The following is a 15,691-nucleotide window of genomic DNA, read 5'->3' as shown; positions in this document are numbered from 1 at the left end:
GATTAGGAAATATTAAATCTCCAAGACATCGTCTTACAGTAGATAGCAACAAAGACGTGTCTATACTTTAGATCCATTCAATGCTATACCACACCAGTGTCACTAGTCATTCTCAAGGTAAAGACGACTTTTCGGATGGACACTGCAACCTTTCACGATAGGTAGCCAAAGCCTATCTAGGTTGTGAAAAAGTTTTACTTCTACAAGGTACCGGTTGGGCCACCTACTGTGATGACCTGTTCCACGACCCAACCTTCAATGTAGAAGACTTAGACTGATTTTACTTTCCGGCGCTTTAATTATATAATTTAATATATAATTAAATACGGTCAATACCCATTAAAGTAAAATACTCAGTATGAAGAAAATATTTATTATTCTCATTAAATGAAGAATGTTTACAATATACAAGCAATTTATCAAATTCAAAATAAACTCGAAAAATACTTTTTAGTATATATGTTCCAACACTTCTTCCACTAGCAATTGCTCAAAAGTTCAGGAACAGATTGAAGGAACAAAATATGGCCGAAGGTAGTACCTCTACTCAAGAGGCGGAGAGGAGGAGGCAGAGGGGGAAAAAGGTCAACCACCTATACAGTCGGAGCACAACAAAATTTTTTAACTGTTTGAATGGCCTAACTCCGCGGCAGAAGGAAGCTGTGCATGAACTGGGGTTTGGCGCTATCCTTAACTTTAGCATCAAGGAGGTACCTGGTTACATTGCATATTGGGTGCTAAAGTCATTTAATCTAGCTCGGTGCAAGATACCATTGTCTGGGGGTGTTAGCTTGAGTCTAGATGAGGAGGACGTGCACCTGACGTTAGGCTTTCCTAGAGGATCGACCCGCATCTCACGTCCAGCAGATAAGCAAAGCAACTTCCAGTTTAACGACTATGCTGCAGAGCGTTATAAAAAGAGTAGGTACAAAATGACCGCAGGAGACATTGCAAAGATGATTATAGAGGAGGTCAATGGCAGTCCAGACTTCAAACGTTTATTCATGTTCTTGTTAGAAAATGCTATTATTGAGACTTCGGCCGACGGACAATTGAAGCCAAAGATTCTACATTTCATTGACGACGTTGATGAGATTGGCAACTTAAATTGGTGTGGGTACGTCTTATCAGTGTTGGAGGCCACCTATCCGACTTGGGACAGAGGGGATTCTGTGTATTTCACGGGGCCACTCCACTTCTTAGTGGTGATGGAAACAATTATTGCAATAGAAGCTAACGTACCGACTTTTATTCCGACTGAAAACATGCATTATTGAGTCTACTTTATATTAGGGCATAAGCGAATTTTTTTCATGTTGGGTGTGCATTACTACATTGGGTCTATACATTGTATTGGTAATATTCACGCATTATTTATATGATTCCATTCATTACTGACCATGTGGAATCTTTTGCTAATGTCAGTATGCATATGTGGACCGCGTGGTTCACATAAGGAGGAGAGTCGACCGTGCCTGGCCCACTATAAAAGGCTGGACAACAGAGACCCTCAAACAAAGGGAGGATGCGGAGCGTGACCAGTTTGGAACTGGTAGGTTGGAGGGCCCGATAGACAAACAGAAGTATTTGCTGGATGCTGAAGCAAGGAGGGTTGAAGCTTTAGCCAGAGGAGGTGGTGCAACACCAAGCAGGCATAGAGCGAAACGCATTCGAGATAAGTTTGTCTCGTCAAGCGTGCTGCTGAGACATGCAATTTTGACGTGGGTAGATGATTTTAGGATGATTCCTATTGAGTTGCTAGAGGATGAATGCGTCCGAGTAGGTAGTCAGATTGGGAAAAAGTTGTTGGGATTAGAGGAAGACGTTGTGGTTGAAGAAGCAGACATTGTTTCAAGATTGACGCAAGCAAGAGAAGATGAAGAGGAGTACAGCCAAGAATGGATACAAGAGATGGAGAAGATGATGGCAGCCTATGACAAAAAGAAGACCATTATCAGAAGCTTTTATAGGCCCTCATTTGTGTTGGATGGGTTAGAGTGTCCTGACCCATTTGCTACACAGCCAACAACTGAGACAGAGGGTGTTGTTGGGGATCATCCGGTAGTTGATGATCAGGGATGTGACATTCCCATTGCTGAGCCGATAGGCAATGATATGACGGGTATCATAACAGAAGATGATGGTGGTGCCAGACATGATAAGCCATTAATGATGCATACTTCAGCAAGAGCAGCTTAGGTATGGACTAATAAACTAAAGACTTAAGTTTTCCTATTTAAGTAAATTTGTGGACTTTTAAACTTGTTTTATTAACTGTGTGAAGGATTCTAAAATCACGGTGGAGGATGTTGTGGGAAATGATGGGGAGGATTCAGGGGCTAATACAAAAGTAGAGACAAAGCAAGCCCCATCAAAGAGTGCAGATGCAGAGGAGACTAACAAGGTAAATACGTTTTAAAAAGAAAGCCGAGACAATGTTTAAAGCATTACTGAATATCTGTGGTTCTTTGCATTATATATATTTTTTTTTGTAATGGGATTTATTTTATGAAACCAGACAAGTAAGGGGAAACGTGCAGTTGATCCGGCTACCAAGAGAAAGCAGCCCATTAGGGAGGCCGCTTCAAAGGTACCGACGGACAAACAGTTTGACTTTCCACATGCAGTTGATTCTATGAATTACATATTTAAATTACTACATTATTCTGTTACTTTCATGCATTATATTGTTATTATGTTGGAATCAGGCACTTGGAACAGCACATCATAAGGCCATTGAGATTGGTGCTGCCAAAACCGGGCAGCCTTCAAACCTTGCAGATGGAAAAGGTGGTAGGGGAAAAGAGCTAGCCAGTGCAAAGGTGGTTTCTGAAGGAAAAGGAAAAGGGAAACAGATCCAACAAGAAGCGGCTGGAGATGCGGTATGGAATTGATTATTTAGCTAAACCATTACAGTATTGGCTATGGGATCTGTAAATGATCTTTCCTTTGTGAAGAAGCCTACAGCGGCTGCAACATCAAGAATGAAGAAACCCAGTCTGGCAGCCAGGTCACCCTTCCACGAGAGAGCGGTTAGAGTTACGGCAAAGGCGAACACAGTTGACAAGCAAATCTACTACTGGGTTCTTGACACAGCCGAAATGAAGAAGTAAATTTTGTACTTCACCCGTTGTTATGGTTTGCACATTTATTATTAATTAAACGGTTTAAACATGTTCAGGGATTGTGTTGTCTATCAAGACACGTTTAAGAAAACTGTCCAAAAGGAGTTCGAGTCACTAGCGCCGTTCAAGCCAGTGAGCCATGCTGTTATAGATACCTGGAGCTCGTACCTCAATACAATGGAAAAGAGCAAGGCGCCAGAGAGTGTTTCACGGTTGTTTTTCTCTACAAATCCATGCGTGAGTGTACCATGGTTTAGTGTTCTTTACAAAGTACTCTACTGATTAACATTTCATAACTAATTACTCAAAAAACCTACAGCGTCAAACCGTGGTCGACACAGTTCCAGAATGGACAGAAAAACAGAGGTTTGATACGTTCTGGACTCGGCTCTTTGAGGAAGCGCTTGGAACCGGGAACTTCAAATGGGACAAATTTGACTTGGTGAGTGATAGTGTATTAATGTACCTCATATTCAGACATAATCCGTATAGTAGAAGTCTTGTAATGTACCATTTCATTGTGCAGTTGTTCTTCCCAATTTGTGGGACGACCCATCAGTACGTGGTATGTTTCGATCTGCCCGATGGTAAGATGAACATAATTGACCACAGCTTGGCCGAACCACACGGGTCATTTGTCGAAAAATATGGAAACACAATCTCCTTGCTGGTACGTAAAAGGGTGTATATCTACATTGCATTATGTTGAATAAAATGTACATTATCTATAATTCTTGATGAACGTTTTTTTTTTTTTGTTATTGGTGTAGAAAAAGTTCTTGGTAGAAGCACTTGTTAAGTCCAGGGTTCCAAAAATGGCTGCTCAGCTCCGAAACTGTAATACAAATGTCGTGTCAATGCCCTGGAGGAATAACAACAGCACGATGGACACGGGGGTCTATGTGATGCGGCATATGGAGACGTACTTTGGTGAGATGGAGAAAGATTGGGAGTGCGGACTCAGCGCTAAAGGGACAAAGTGCTTGGAAATGTTGCGCATAAAGTTTGCAATGGCTCTACTTACCTCTCCACTTAACTCCAAAGGTGGAAGCAACCAAACTCAAGCCACCAAGCATTGGATAGATAGGCCTTCAAAGTTCAACTTCGAAAGGTGGGTGGAGAATTACGGGCTCAACTGATCATCTGATTGGTGTTTGAAAACAATATTTATTCTGGTTTGAACTTCTTGTTTTTGTTACTATAACTCATGCTGGAAGGTGTAGTAGCCGTTTTGTGGATTTGAATGTTTTGGAACAATATGTATTGTGTTGAACTTGTTGCAAGAAGATAGATCTGTTGGTTGTACTGAATTATTTCACGAGCAGCGAACTAAAACCGATATAAAGACCAAATAATGTTACTTTATTGCGTAATAATGTAAAATATTAGGGATATAATGTAGAACAAGATAACCTAATTTTACAATATTGTACATATAATGTAATTAATATATTTGATAATGGACTTTACTCGAATAATAATGCGCAGTCAGTAAAGGAACTTTAAACAATATTATTCTACTTCCCAGAATAGTAATGGGTGGTAACATTGTAATAATGCATGATTATGACAAATGATGTACATATAAGGTAGTAGTAATGCACGACAAACATATTCAAATGAACATTGATTACACAAAAATTGTGGACTGTGGAAAGTGGTCCAGTTCAGTAATTAGCACTAACCGAAAAAAAAAACAATTCCTAGAGTCGTGAGATACAAAATTCATCAACATTTCCTCTTTCCCTTATGCTGCTCCTTCTCTTTTTCCAGCTCTTTAAGCATTGGACAATTTCTGGAGTCGTGATGGCCCAACTCATCGCATGTCTTACACCGTCTAAGGGGCCTAGTAGCGTCCTTGATAGCTTTTTCTCTCTTGGAAATCAGACGGCTTGCTGAATTGTTCGTGTGGCCCTTTGTCTTTACAACATCCGGAGGATGGACCTCAAAGACTTCCGGCCTTTCCATTCCATAAAACTGTTCAATCATTCGCCTCTTCTCAGAGGCGGATGTTGTAGGAGTTCCCGCTTGAAGTGAATTACCAAGTTCCTTCAGTCCACCTATGAATGCACGAAGCATATCAATGTCCATCTCAAATCGACGAAGAAAACCATAGAACATTGAGATCTCTTGCTTTGAAACGTTTTGCTTTTCATCAACGATGGACTTGGTAGGTAGAGTGTCATCAAACTGACCATGGACAGCCTTGGCTAATGGAGTCTTCATCCATCTACTTGCGCAGTATTGATCCGGAATCTTTTCCACTTCATTGTTCCTGAACAAAAAGAAGATATGACTGCACAGATATCCCTGCCTACCGAAAAGTTTGCAATCGCAGGAGTATGACGCGTCACTCTTATCATGTCTAACAAAGTAAGAATTGCGAAGGCTGTCCCCAAGTTTGTAGGTGTCGACCAGGTCTGCAGAGGAGAACCCCAACACGCGACATCTGTCATTACCCTCAACAATTTCCTCTTGTATTTTCTTGAACATACTATCTGTGTACATCGTTGAAGCATGTTTCTCAAACGGCAAGATAGTGGCCAATATAGGCAAGGCATTAGCGTCTTGGTAGTCCAACTTTGTTTTACTATCCCGCTGAAATTCCAAAGCTTGGTTGAAATTCAAGTAGAATTCGGCAATATTGTTGCGTGGCTTCAAAAAGTTTTTGTAGAAGCTGTTCTCCGACTCAGATATCGAGGTGGTTCTAATCATCGACCCAAGTGGAAAATCTCTGAAGTATGCAGGTATCCATAATTTTCTGTAGTCGTACAATGTCTTCAACCAACCATGGTCTTCCAGGCCGTAACGTTCAAGTAATCCGTTCCACTCTTCTTCGAACTCGTCGGGTTCAAGCAGATCTGACCAGACGCAGGCATTGAACTCTTTCTTGAAATCTTCGTCCCGCAACAACCGACCAGGAACTTTATTGGCCAACTTATGCATGATATGCCACATACACCATCTGTGGCGTGTCCCGACAAGAATCTCTTCAATAGCCGACCTCATGCCCAAATCTTGATCTATAATGATCATCTTCGGAGCAACCCTCATGCACTGGACAAAATTTCTAAACAACCATGCAAAAGCGCCTATCTTCTCGCTGCTTACCAAACCAGCAGCGAAAGTCACTGGTCGACCATGATTGTCCTTTCCCGTGAATGGCGCGAAGATCATACAATACCTGCGTAGCAAAGGCAAACATAATTCATACTTCGACACATATAATGCATAATAACAGAAATAGTACTGCAGGTAATAATGTACATATCCAAATGTTATAATGCACGTCATGTATACCTATTGGTGTTATAGGTGGTGTCAAAAGCGACTATATCACCAAACATATGGTAATTCCTCTTCATCAAACCATCGCACCAAAACAGAGCAACCAATTGGTTGCTAGCATTAACCTCGTATTCGTATGTGAATGCCTCGGACATCTCCTTCTTCTTAGCCATATCATCCAAAACCATTTGCACGTCAATACCATGTGCGTATGCTTTGATGTCTCGAGAAGCATTCCCGATGTCCCCAACGTTGCAACCAACTAGCTGAAAACCACCAAGTATTTCCTTCAAAACACTGAACGTAAGTGTGGGGCCTATATTAGCCTTCGAACAATCCAAAATAAATTGGTGATGTACGTCCTCCAAGTTTCGATTGAGTGACATAAAATGCCGATGCTCTGACTCAACCATATAATGGTTATGAACCTCGGTGAACTCCTCGATAAAATAACCTGGAACTCCTCCTTCGGAGAGAAGAACTTGAAAGATATCCTCGCTTTACATCCACACCGCTTGGATAACCGTCGGCGCTTGATCGAAAAACCAGACCGTGCATTCGCTTGGTCATCCTCGCTCGACTTCTTGCTGTCTTCCCTATTGCATACCACACTATACCAAGTAGTAACACCATCTATTTTCCTCATTTGTGATTTACGCGTATCAAAACCAACAGCACGTGCATACACGTCATAGAACGCGAAACCAAAATCTAATGATTTGAACTTCTGCCCAACCACAGGCTTCAAATCTGAAGAGCAATAAGGAACAACAACCACTGTATACAATCACAAAAAACAAAGTCTCAGCTAACGTACGCATTACAAATTATAAAACGTGCATTATATAATTGAAATTTGAAATTACACAGTACTAAATCTATATTAATTTTATCTACTCAAATAACACCCTAGCCGAGACCAAAACTAAACTCTTGCTCGTAGTACACGATTGTGGTAGTCAAATCTGAAGAACAAACATGAACAACAGCCACTGTATACAATCACAAAAAAACAAGTCTCAGCTGACATACTCATTACTAATTAAAAAACGTGCATTATATAATTTAAATTTTAAATTACACAGTACAAAGTCTACATTACTCTTATCTACTAAAATAACAACCTGGCCGCCCTGATTTCTAAACCCTAGTCGAGACCAAAACTAAACTCTTGCTCCTAGTACACGATTGTGGCCCAAGAACCAAATAAAAACTGATACGATTAGGAAACGGTCGCACAAATCCCTACAGACTACATACAAGCCACAACGATTGTGTCTCTCCTTGGCAATGAATGAAACATGGAAAGAATATTCATACAATTTTCTAAAAAGATTACCTTCTTCCATTGTTGAAGAATAATCTTCTTCCATTGGAAACGAACAACCTTCTTGCATTGTAGAAGAAATTACGGGGACGACTAAATAAAATTATCAACAAGAATTGTCTCCCTAAAACGCAACGACCTAATATAAATATCAAATTTTTGTCAGACTATTTAGAACAAGAATTGTCTTCAATGGAGAATAATGAGAAATTTGACGGTGAAGAAGAGATATATTTGAGCAGATTCGTTGCAATATTTTAAGATGGAGTGAATCAAGGGGTTACCATAACAGACGTGCATGTATACTTCCCTAAACGCCCTTTTCTCAATTTTTTAATGGTTAAAAATGATTAAATGAGGCTCTAATTTCGGCCTTAGGATCTTGATTATGGATGGTATAGATTGAGAAGTAAAACGTATAAAAGATGGGAAAAGTATATGAATACATCCATATATATATATATATATATATGTATGTATATATATATATATATATATTTGATCAATGAAAACTAGATTTAAATACAAAAACGCAGAACAATATCATGCGTAGGGCATTTTTAGGTCATAGTAAGTTTATTGTTAGGTCATACTAATAAAGCATGACCTAAAATGATCTTAACATGACAATAAACTCAAATCTTATAATATGACCTAAAACTGCTTAATTATGACCTTTCGTGTTTTTGGTCAATTATTGACCATTAGATCATCTAATCCTAGGGCCAAGATTTGGGCTGCATTTCTTGATTTAAATGCATTCTTGTTTTGATTCACACTCGTAATGCCAAATCGCAACATTGTCCACCTTCTTCAGTCCTTGCCTTCATGTATCAAAACCAACATCGCTAGCACACGTCATAAAAATCAACAACAAAATCAAGTGATTTGAACCTCTGACCAACAACCGATTTCAACTCTTGAGTACATTCGGGTACAACCAATACTGTAAACAAAAACAAATATATCATGTTAAATTATGTACTACATTATACAAGCATAAATGCACATGACTGCATAACATCCTACATTGTTACACGATGTACCAATATCTCTACATCATGTTCAAAATTACATTATTAAGTAACATCAATATCTGTATGAAACCAAAAACAGAATAATAAAAATACATTATGTGATTCATACATTAAAAATACCATACTCGTACATCAATATTTGTATGAAACCAAAAACAGAATAATAAAAACATAAATTACAGAATAATGTTGGTAATATGCCCTAGCTAAAGTGATTGCTAAACCCTATAGGAATGGGTTTATCACCATGCCCTTGGTGAAGTTTTCATTAATTAGGGAGTACTACAACCTAGCCCCATGGATTGCTAAACCCAAAGGGGATGGATTCTATAAAAATTTATGGAAAAATAAGTGCTACATGACATTAAATGAGTGCTTTCGTACATCACTAAGAAGGGCATATACATTAGGTTGTTATATCCGTACATCATGCTCTATTACATTATTCAGTCATTCGTACAGTAACGTGTGAGATTAATACATTAACAGACAAATTTCGTACAAAACCAGTTGCACAAATGTAAAAACGTAAATTACAGGAAAGTGTTGGTACTAGGCCCTAGCCAAATGGATTGCTAAACCCTAAGGGAATGGATTTATCTCCCTGCCCTTGGTGAAGTTTTCATTAATCAGTGAATACTACAACCTAGTCCCATGGATTGTTAAACCCTAGGGGAAAGGATTATACATGATGCAAACATAAAAATACATTGAAAGCCAAACAAAAAAGACAAGAACACGACACATAAGAGATTTACTCAAAGCCAAACAAATCATGGTCGTCTCCCAACGTTCGAGAAAAAATCCAAGCAATTCGAGGAACCTAATTACTATTCAAAAACCATGCTTCAAAAAAAAATTTACCTTCTTCCATTGTTGATAACCCCAGATGACGAAGGCGATGAAGAACTACGGTTGTTCGAATTTTATGCAGCAATAACACTACAACTTTCTTCTTCAAAATCGGCGCATATAAGAGTTTTGACGGTGTGGGTTTGAGTTTGATAATTAAGAAAAACTAATCTCCTGGATAAATAAAAGAACGTGAATGATGGGAGGTGCATAACTGACGTTTTTTTTGCTCTCCCATTCTTACCTTTTTTATTTTTTATTAATTAATTTCATTTTATGTGGCTTCCACATCAACCGTTAGATAATGCCTAATCAAGGGTGTAATTTGTTTTCCTTTTTAACTGTTTTATGCACATTTATATACTTATTGACTCGTGTACAATAAGTTTGAACATATTGGAATCATAATATTTACATATATAAAAGGCGAGTTTTGGGCAGTTTTTGAATATTTGTGAATTTTGAGCATAAATTTAAATATTTGTAAATACAGGGTGTGATATTAAATATTTAAATAGCCGCTAATAAAATATGGAATAACGGCTGAAATATAAATGACTCCAATATTTATATACTTATTTGACTCGTGTACAATAAGTTTGAACATATTGGAATCATAATATTTACATATATAAAAGGCGAGTTTTGGGCAGTTTTTGAATATTTGTGAATTTTGAGTATAAATTTAAATATTTGTAAATACAGGGTGTGATATTAAATATTTAAATAGCCGCTAATAAAATATGGAATAACGGCTGAAATATAAATGACTCCAATATTGAAACCGTTACATTCATATGAATTGAAATGGTTACATTCAAATGAACAAACTAATCAATTACTGTACAATATTATTATATTGATAGAACATACGAAATTATAAATTTGATTACACTGTTGGTCAATAAACATTAATATGACGGTCAAATGATTAATTCAAAAAATTAACCACTAATCAATTACAATATCATAATCAATTGCATAAAAGTAACGGTCATCCTCTCTTATTTGTTCATCTACACTATAAATATGTAGTATGCGCAAGATTATAATCACTTCTTCATTGTCTTATTTTATTTGTTGAAAGCATGGAATTCATCTTCCTTGATAATCTACAACCTAGCAATACTTCGTCACTCATTCGAGTACGATGTCGTGTGTCTATGAATTCATCAAACGTGGAGACAAAACCAATGTAATATCCTTAGAATGTATTTTCCATGACAGGATGGTATGAGTGTCACTTCTTACCTTATTACGGTTTGTCTTGCGGAAAGAGGTTTTTTCTCGAACAAACTTATAGTTCGGTTTATTTTATAATTTTCATTGTAATTTCCATTTCATTTATTGTTGTTTTTTTTCTTTGATTACAATAGTTAGAGTACCGCGTGTATATGGTTCGAGAATTTTATCCTAATATTTTTTACAATTCTTAGAGATGGAAGAATTGTAACATCCTTAACTCGAAACATGTATAATATTTATCTTCTTCTTAACACAATTTATTACATTTGTATATTTATATTGTCACTGACGCTATAATTATATTAAGTGGTGTCACAAAAAATAATATTTTACTAATAATATTATTGTTGAAATTAGGATTTGACACTTAATTAGTCTAGGATACAACTGATTTTATATTAAAATCTAATTATCTTATCTATAGGTGATCATGCTGAGTAAGATAGTATATTATACTATTAAGAACTATATTTTTACAAAAAGAAATTTTGCAGTATTTAAAATTGTAAAGTAGTATAAAAAATAGTAGATCGAGTATATATGTTTCATGTTCCAACAAACCACGTTTAAAAGTGCAATAAATAAAGATAAACGTTATAAACGTTCAAAAGAGTTATCATTATTCATTAATATAATAGTGTTAATTCAACCAATTAATGTAATGTTTTTTTGTGTAGTTTATCATTTGAATTTTTTTATGGTCATAATTTTGACCTTTTCAATATATATTATGAGTTATCAATTTATTATTTAGTTAAAAGTGTGATTTACATTATTTTTAGTATAGAAATAGGAAGGATTGTTTTTCAAAAGTGTCAACAATTGATATAGTCTCTTCATCGTTGTCCAAATAATTGTGTTTGTTTTACTCCATTTCAAATATGTTTAATTTTATGTGTTTATGTATAAAATGAATTGAAGAGCATATATTTATTGAATTGTTATTATATAGTAGTACAGTATATATTTTTTTTATTTTTAAATATTATTTAGTTATATTATTTCTTATTTTAAATAATCAATTAAGAATTTAAAACCGTGTATGACAGAAAAAATATTCCGTCGTGCATCGCACGTGGGTTAAAACTAGTTAATAATAATAATACAGTTATCGATGTAATTATATTGGGAATTAACAATTAGTACTAATCCAATTTTATTAATTCAAGGATAATTAATAAAAATTCTTCCTCTCTCCCATCCAGTCTCTCCTCTTATACCGACACTAAGCTCGTTTCTTCTTATCTTTTTCTTCGATTTTTACCTCACAATATAATAAATTAATCATGTCAATCTATACCAGCATTGCAACAAACAGAACAAGAATATATCACTGATTGCAGAAAGAAACACATAAAATTAAATCATGAAAATATTTAACTATAACTATAATCACTCAATGCTAGTAGTTCAAGTGTGGAAAACGGGAAAAAAACATCAAACAATTAGATCTCTATTTCAGTCTCAATCACTTCAAATCGATTACGGAGTCAATCAAGAATCTAATTCGCACACCACGAAAAATCGAGCTGTGTGCAAATGCAAAAGTGCGTATTAACTATACCTTTTTTCAATACAATTTGCTCAATTATTCCGTAGTATCTGGAGAACAAATGTTGGAAGATGTTGATGAAGTTACTTAAGTCGGTTATATTTGACATAAATGGAAAGACACTTTTTTATTTTGTTATACACAATTCATAAAAAAAATAGGCTTAAAATGAGAGTAATAAAATTAGTAAATAAATTGGTGTATTAAGAATGATTATTATTTGTGATATTATTATAAATGGAAATGAACTAATTTCTATATTCATACAAAAATGGATCCACTCAATCAGTGGCATTGTCATGTCCACCCCTTCATTTGCCCCGACGTCGCCCCAAAGATTTCAAAAAATAGTCCGCCAAAACCAAGCTAGTACTGTACTCCCTCCGTCCCGCTTTAGCAGTCCCATTAACTTTTTTGCACTCGTTTTGTAAAAATGATAATAAATAGTTAAAGTGGAGAAATAATAAAATAAAAAAAAGAATAATGTAGATAAGACTCTTCTCTATATTATTCTCTTTTTTAATTTATTATTTATCCACTTTAATTATTTATTATCATTTTTACAAAATGAGTGCAGAAAAGTCAATGGGACTGCTAAAGTGGGACGGAGGGAGTAATATATATTCTGCTCCCTCCATTTACGAACCTAACTTTGTGGCTTGTGGAGTACTGATGTCTAACTTTGTGGCTTGTGCTAAATCTTAATACTAGTAAAATTTCAAGAATTATCCTAAACAAATGTCAAATAAGAAAGCTAAAACTTGAATTAGGAGAACAAAATAGAGCAATAAATCGAAAAATAATACAAAATACTATGAAGTACATAAAATATTCTTATTAAATGGAGTACTTAATTATTACAAAAATACTCCCTCCATCAAGCGATAGAAGTCTCGTTTTTCCGTTTTGGAACGTCCGGGAATAGGAGTCCCGGTTCTACTTACAATATTTGGACAATCTAATTACCCTACTCATTCACTTAAATTTCAAAAATGCCATCCAAAAACCCCCCAAATTGATTCCCTAATTTCCATTCTCTCTCTCTCATTCTCCCATTCTCTCTCGGAAAACCTAATCCTCCACCACGCTGCCTCCACCGCGCCGCTGCCATCGCCATCGCCTCCACCACGCTGCCTCTACCAAGCCGCCGTACCACGCCGCCTCCACGTCTCCTCATCGCCCACCGCCTCCTCCACCCCATATCGAACCATAATCGGTCATCTCCTTCTCTCTGGAATACAGTCCAAAAATTGTCCCTTATCTCTCTCTCTCAGCGAACCCTAATCCCCTTCCTCTTCTTAAAATTAATTGTTGTGTTAAGTGTAATTAGGTTTTTTCGACTGGTTCTGTGCCTGATTTGGACAAAGATCCAAAACATTGTTGTATTGGAGTATTAATTTCAAAAGAAATTGTTCTTGAAAAATCTGTTCTTGTTGCCTCTCTGCGGTTTTTGATCTTTGATTTAAGTTTGGTGCTAGATTTGATTCATTAATCTCATCTTTTGAAATCGATTCAGATTGGGTTTGATTTAAAGTGTGGTTTTTGCTGCGTGTATTGCCTTGAGCTGGTTTGGTTTGGTTTGGCTCCGTTCTTGGTGTTTAAATCTTCGTATTGTGACTGCAATTAGTGAATTTTGTTTACTTTGATTGTGGGATAATTTGGAATAAAAACAGTGATAAAAAAAACTAAAATCAAAAAATTATTGCACCATAAAAGATGAATTTATAAATTAAATATTTTAAGTGGACCCAAAATTCCACTGTCACATCCTATTTGTTACACACTCCAAAATTTTCTTAAAACTCGTGCCATTTAGAAATGGGACTGCTAGACGGAGTAGAAACTCCTAACTTATAAACGTCTACTAATACTTAATGTCGAATATTGTGATAACAAAGTTTGGGGTATTCCATCTAGAGTGAAACAATCCTCATCGCATTGAGTGAAACAAAGTTTGGGGTATAAATAATTATACTAGGTAACATATAATAGGCGCAGTGTTTAAGAACAACATGTGTCCCAATATCTTCAGTGTTTTTGGAGTAGATTAATAGATTCGATCCACAACTAAACAACAAGTCACTATTTTCCAAAACTTTGATTGGTCTAAGAAAGAAACACATTTCTTGGGCATGCCCAAGAAACTTGGCCCTTGCCCTCAAAACTTGGCCACCACAATGGTGGCCCTCCGGGCCACCATTTTTTTTTTCTATTTCAACAATTAAAATTGTTTTTATACATTTTTGGTATATTTTAATATTCCTAGAATAAAAATTATATGCATATAATAAGTAAAAAATGCATAATTAAAAAAAATGCATACTTTAAAAATTACTAAAAACATTTGAAACCAGATTGTCGTAGTATTATAGATAGGGTAAAATTATACAACGACAATGTTTTAAATACAAAAAAAAATGACGCACACCGCCCGACTACTCGGTGTCGTCATCGTCATCCATCACATCATCGGCACCGCCTCCACCGCCTCCACCGCCGCCACTGCCACTTGCACCGACCCCACTGCCGCGGGCACCGCCCGACTGCGACCCTTCCGACCATCCCAACTTCGACCTCAGTCGAATAATGAGGTCGTAGTAGAACCTCTTGGTCTCCGGATCAGTTGACTTCTCGTACAAGGCCAAATTATCCTGAAGTTGCTTCATCATCTGCACCTCTAGGGTATGAGCCAAAGCCGCCCGCGGTGTTGCGGGCATCGCTGTAGAGGTCGCAGCGGAGAACTGAGAGTCGGTTCTAGATTCCCGGATTGCGGCACGCTGGCCCTGCGGACGTGAGCGCCGAGAGAGTCTGGAGGGGGGCTCCTTCTCCGAAGCATCATCGTTCAGGTCGAAGGCGCGTGAGTCACTACTATTGCTGTAGTTGCCGGCGACGCCCAGTCTAGTCCACTTCGGCCCAGAGACAGGATCTTTGTCGATGAGGACCCTGAATTTCGGGCAGTCACGCAGCACGAGGTATTCGTCCCAGTAGGTAAACTTCGGCCACGATTCAGTATTGAACAACTGATACGACAACGCTCGTACGTCGGCTTCGGTGCGGCCGCTCTTAGCAAGGCGGAGTTGGGTCTCGTATATGCCACTGAACCTCTTCAACGCTTTAGTAATCCTTCCGAACTTCTTCCGGACCTGGCTAGCCGTACGCTCGACGCTCCCATCTGGTTTGAATTCGTTGTACACATCGAGAACGCGATTCCAAAAGCAAACGTCGGTCTGATCAGTACCGACTATAGAATCGGTCGTGACCGCAT

At 37.2% G+C, this 15,691-nt stretch overlaps 2 protein-coding genes across 2 annotated transcripts; one reads left to right on the top strand and one right to left on the bottom strand.

The window, feature by feature from the left end:
• Window positions 1–2,924: 2,924 nt before the first annotated feature.
• LOC148930580 (uncharacterized) lies at window positions 2,925–4,264 on the top strand. The gene is made up of 5 exons (XM_089066535.1): window positions 2,925–3,109; window positions 3,182–3,362; window positions 3,445–3,567; window positions 3,652–3,795; window positions 3,896–4,264. Exons 1-5 carry the CDS (start codon window positions 2,925–2,927, stop codon window positions 4,262–4,264), a joined length of 1,002 nt encoding a protein of 333 aa, XP_088922661.1.
• A 589-nt stretch (window positions 4,265–4,853) lies between these two features.
• LOC125209770 (protein FAR1-RELATED SEQUENCE 5-like) lies at window positions 4,854–7,762 on the bottom strand. The gene is made up of 4 exons (XM_089066534.1): window positions 7,753–7,762; window positions 6,868–7,190; window positions 6,426–6,679; window positions 4,854–6,309 (listed from the first exon to the last, which is right to left on the bottom strand). The coding sequence occupies exons 1-4, from the start codon at window positions 7,760–7,762 to the stop codon at window positions 4,854–4,856; spliced, it is 2,043 nt and encodes a 680-aa protein (XP_088922660.1).
• Between the last annotated feature and the right edge of the window lie 7,929 nt (window positions 7,763–15,691).

Source organism: Salvia hispanica, chromosome 3 (genome assembly GCF_029641045.1).
Source record: "Salvia hispanica isolate PSC_SH4W2 chromosome 3, Shi_PSC_v1, whole genome shotgun sequence".
Lineage (NCBI taxonomy): Eukaryota > Viridiplantae > Streptophyta > Magnoliopsida > Lamiales > Lamiaceae > Salvia > Salvia hispanica.
This window is presented reverse-complemented; position numbering and strand designations above follow the sequence as displayed.

Excerpts from the sequence above, each read along its gene's own strand:
- LOC148930580 (XM_089066535.1), top strand. The coding sequence starts at position 2,925 with ATGGGATCTGTAAATGATCTTTCCTTTGTGAAGAAGCCTACAGCGGCT. Across the intron at positions 3,363-3,444 it reads TTTTCTCTACAAATCCATGC|CGTCAAACCGTGGTCGACAC; the intron begins GTGAGTGTACCA and ends AAAAACCTACAG. Across the intron at positions 3,796-3,895 it reads GAAACACAATCTCCTTGCTG|AAAAAGTTCTTGGTAGAAGC; the intron begins GTACGTAAAAGG and ends TTATTGGTGTAG.
- LOC125209770 (XM_089066534.1), bottom strand. Across the intron at positions 6,680-6,867 it reads CTCCGAAGGAGGAGTTCCAG|CTAGTTGGTTGCAACGTTGG; the intron begins GTTATTTTATCG and ends GGTGGTTTTCAG. Across the intron at positions 6,310-6,425 it reads ACCACCTATAACACCAATAG|GTATTGTATGATCTTCGCGC; the intron begins GTATACATGACG and ends TTTGCTACGCAG.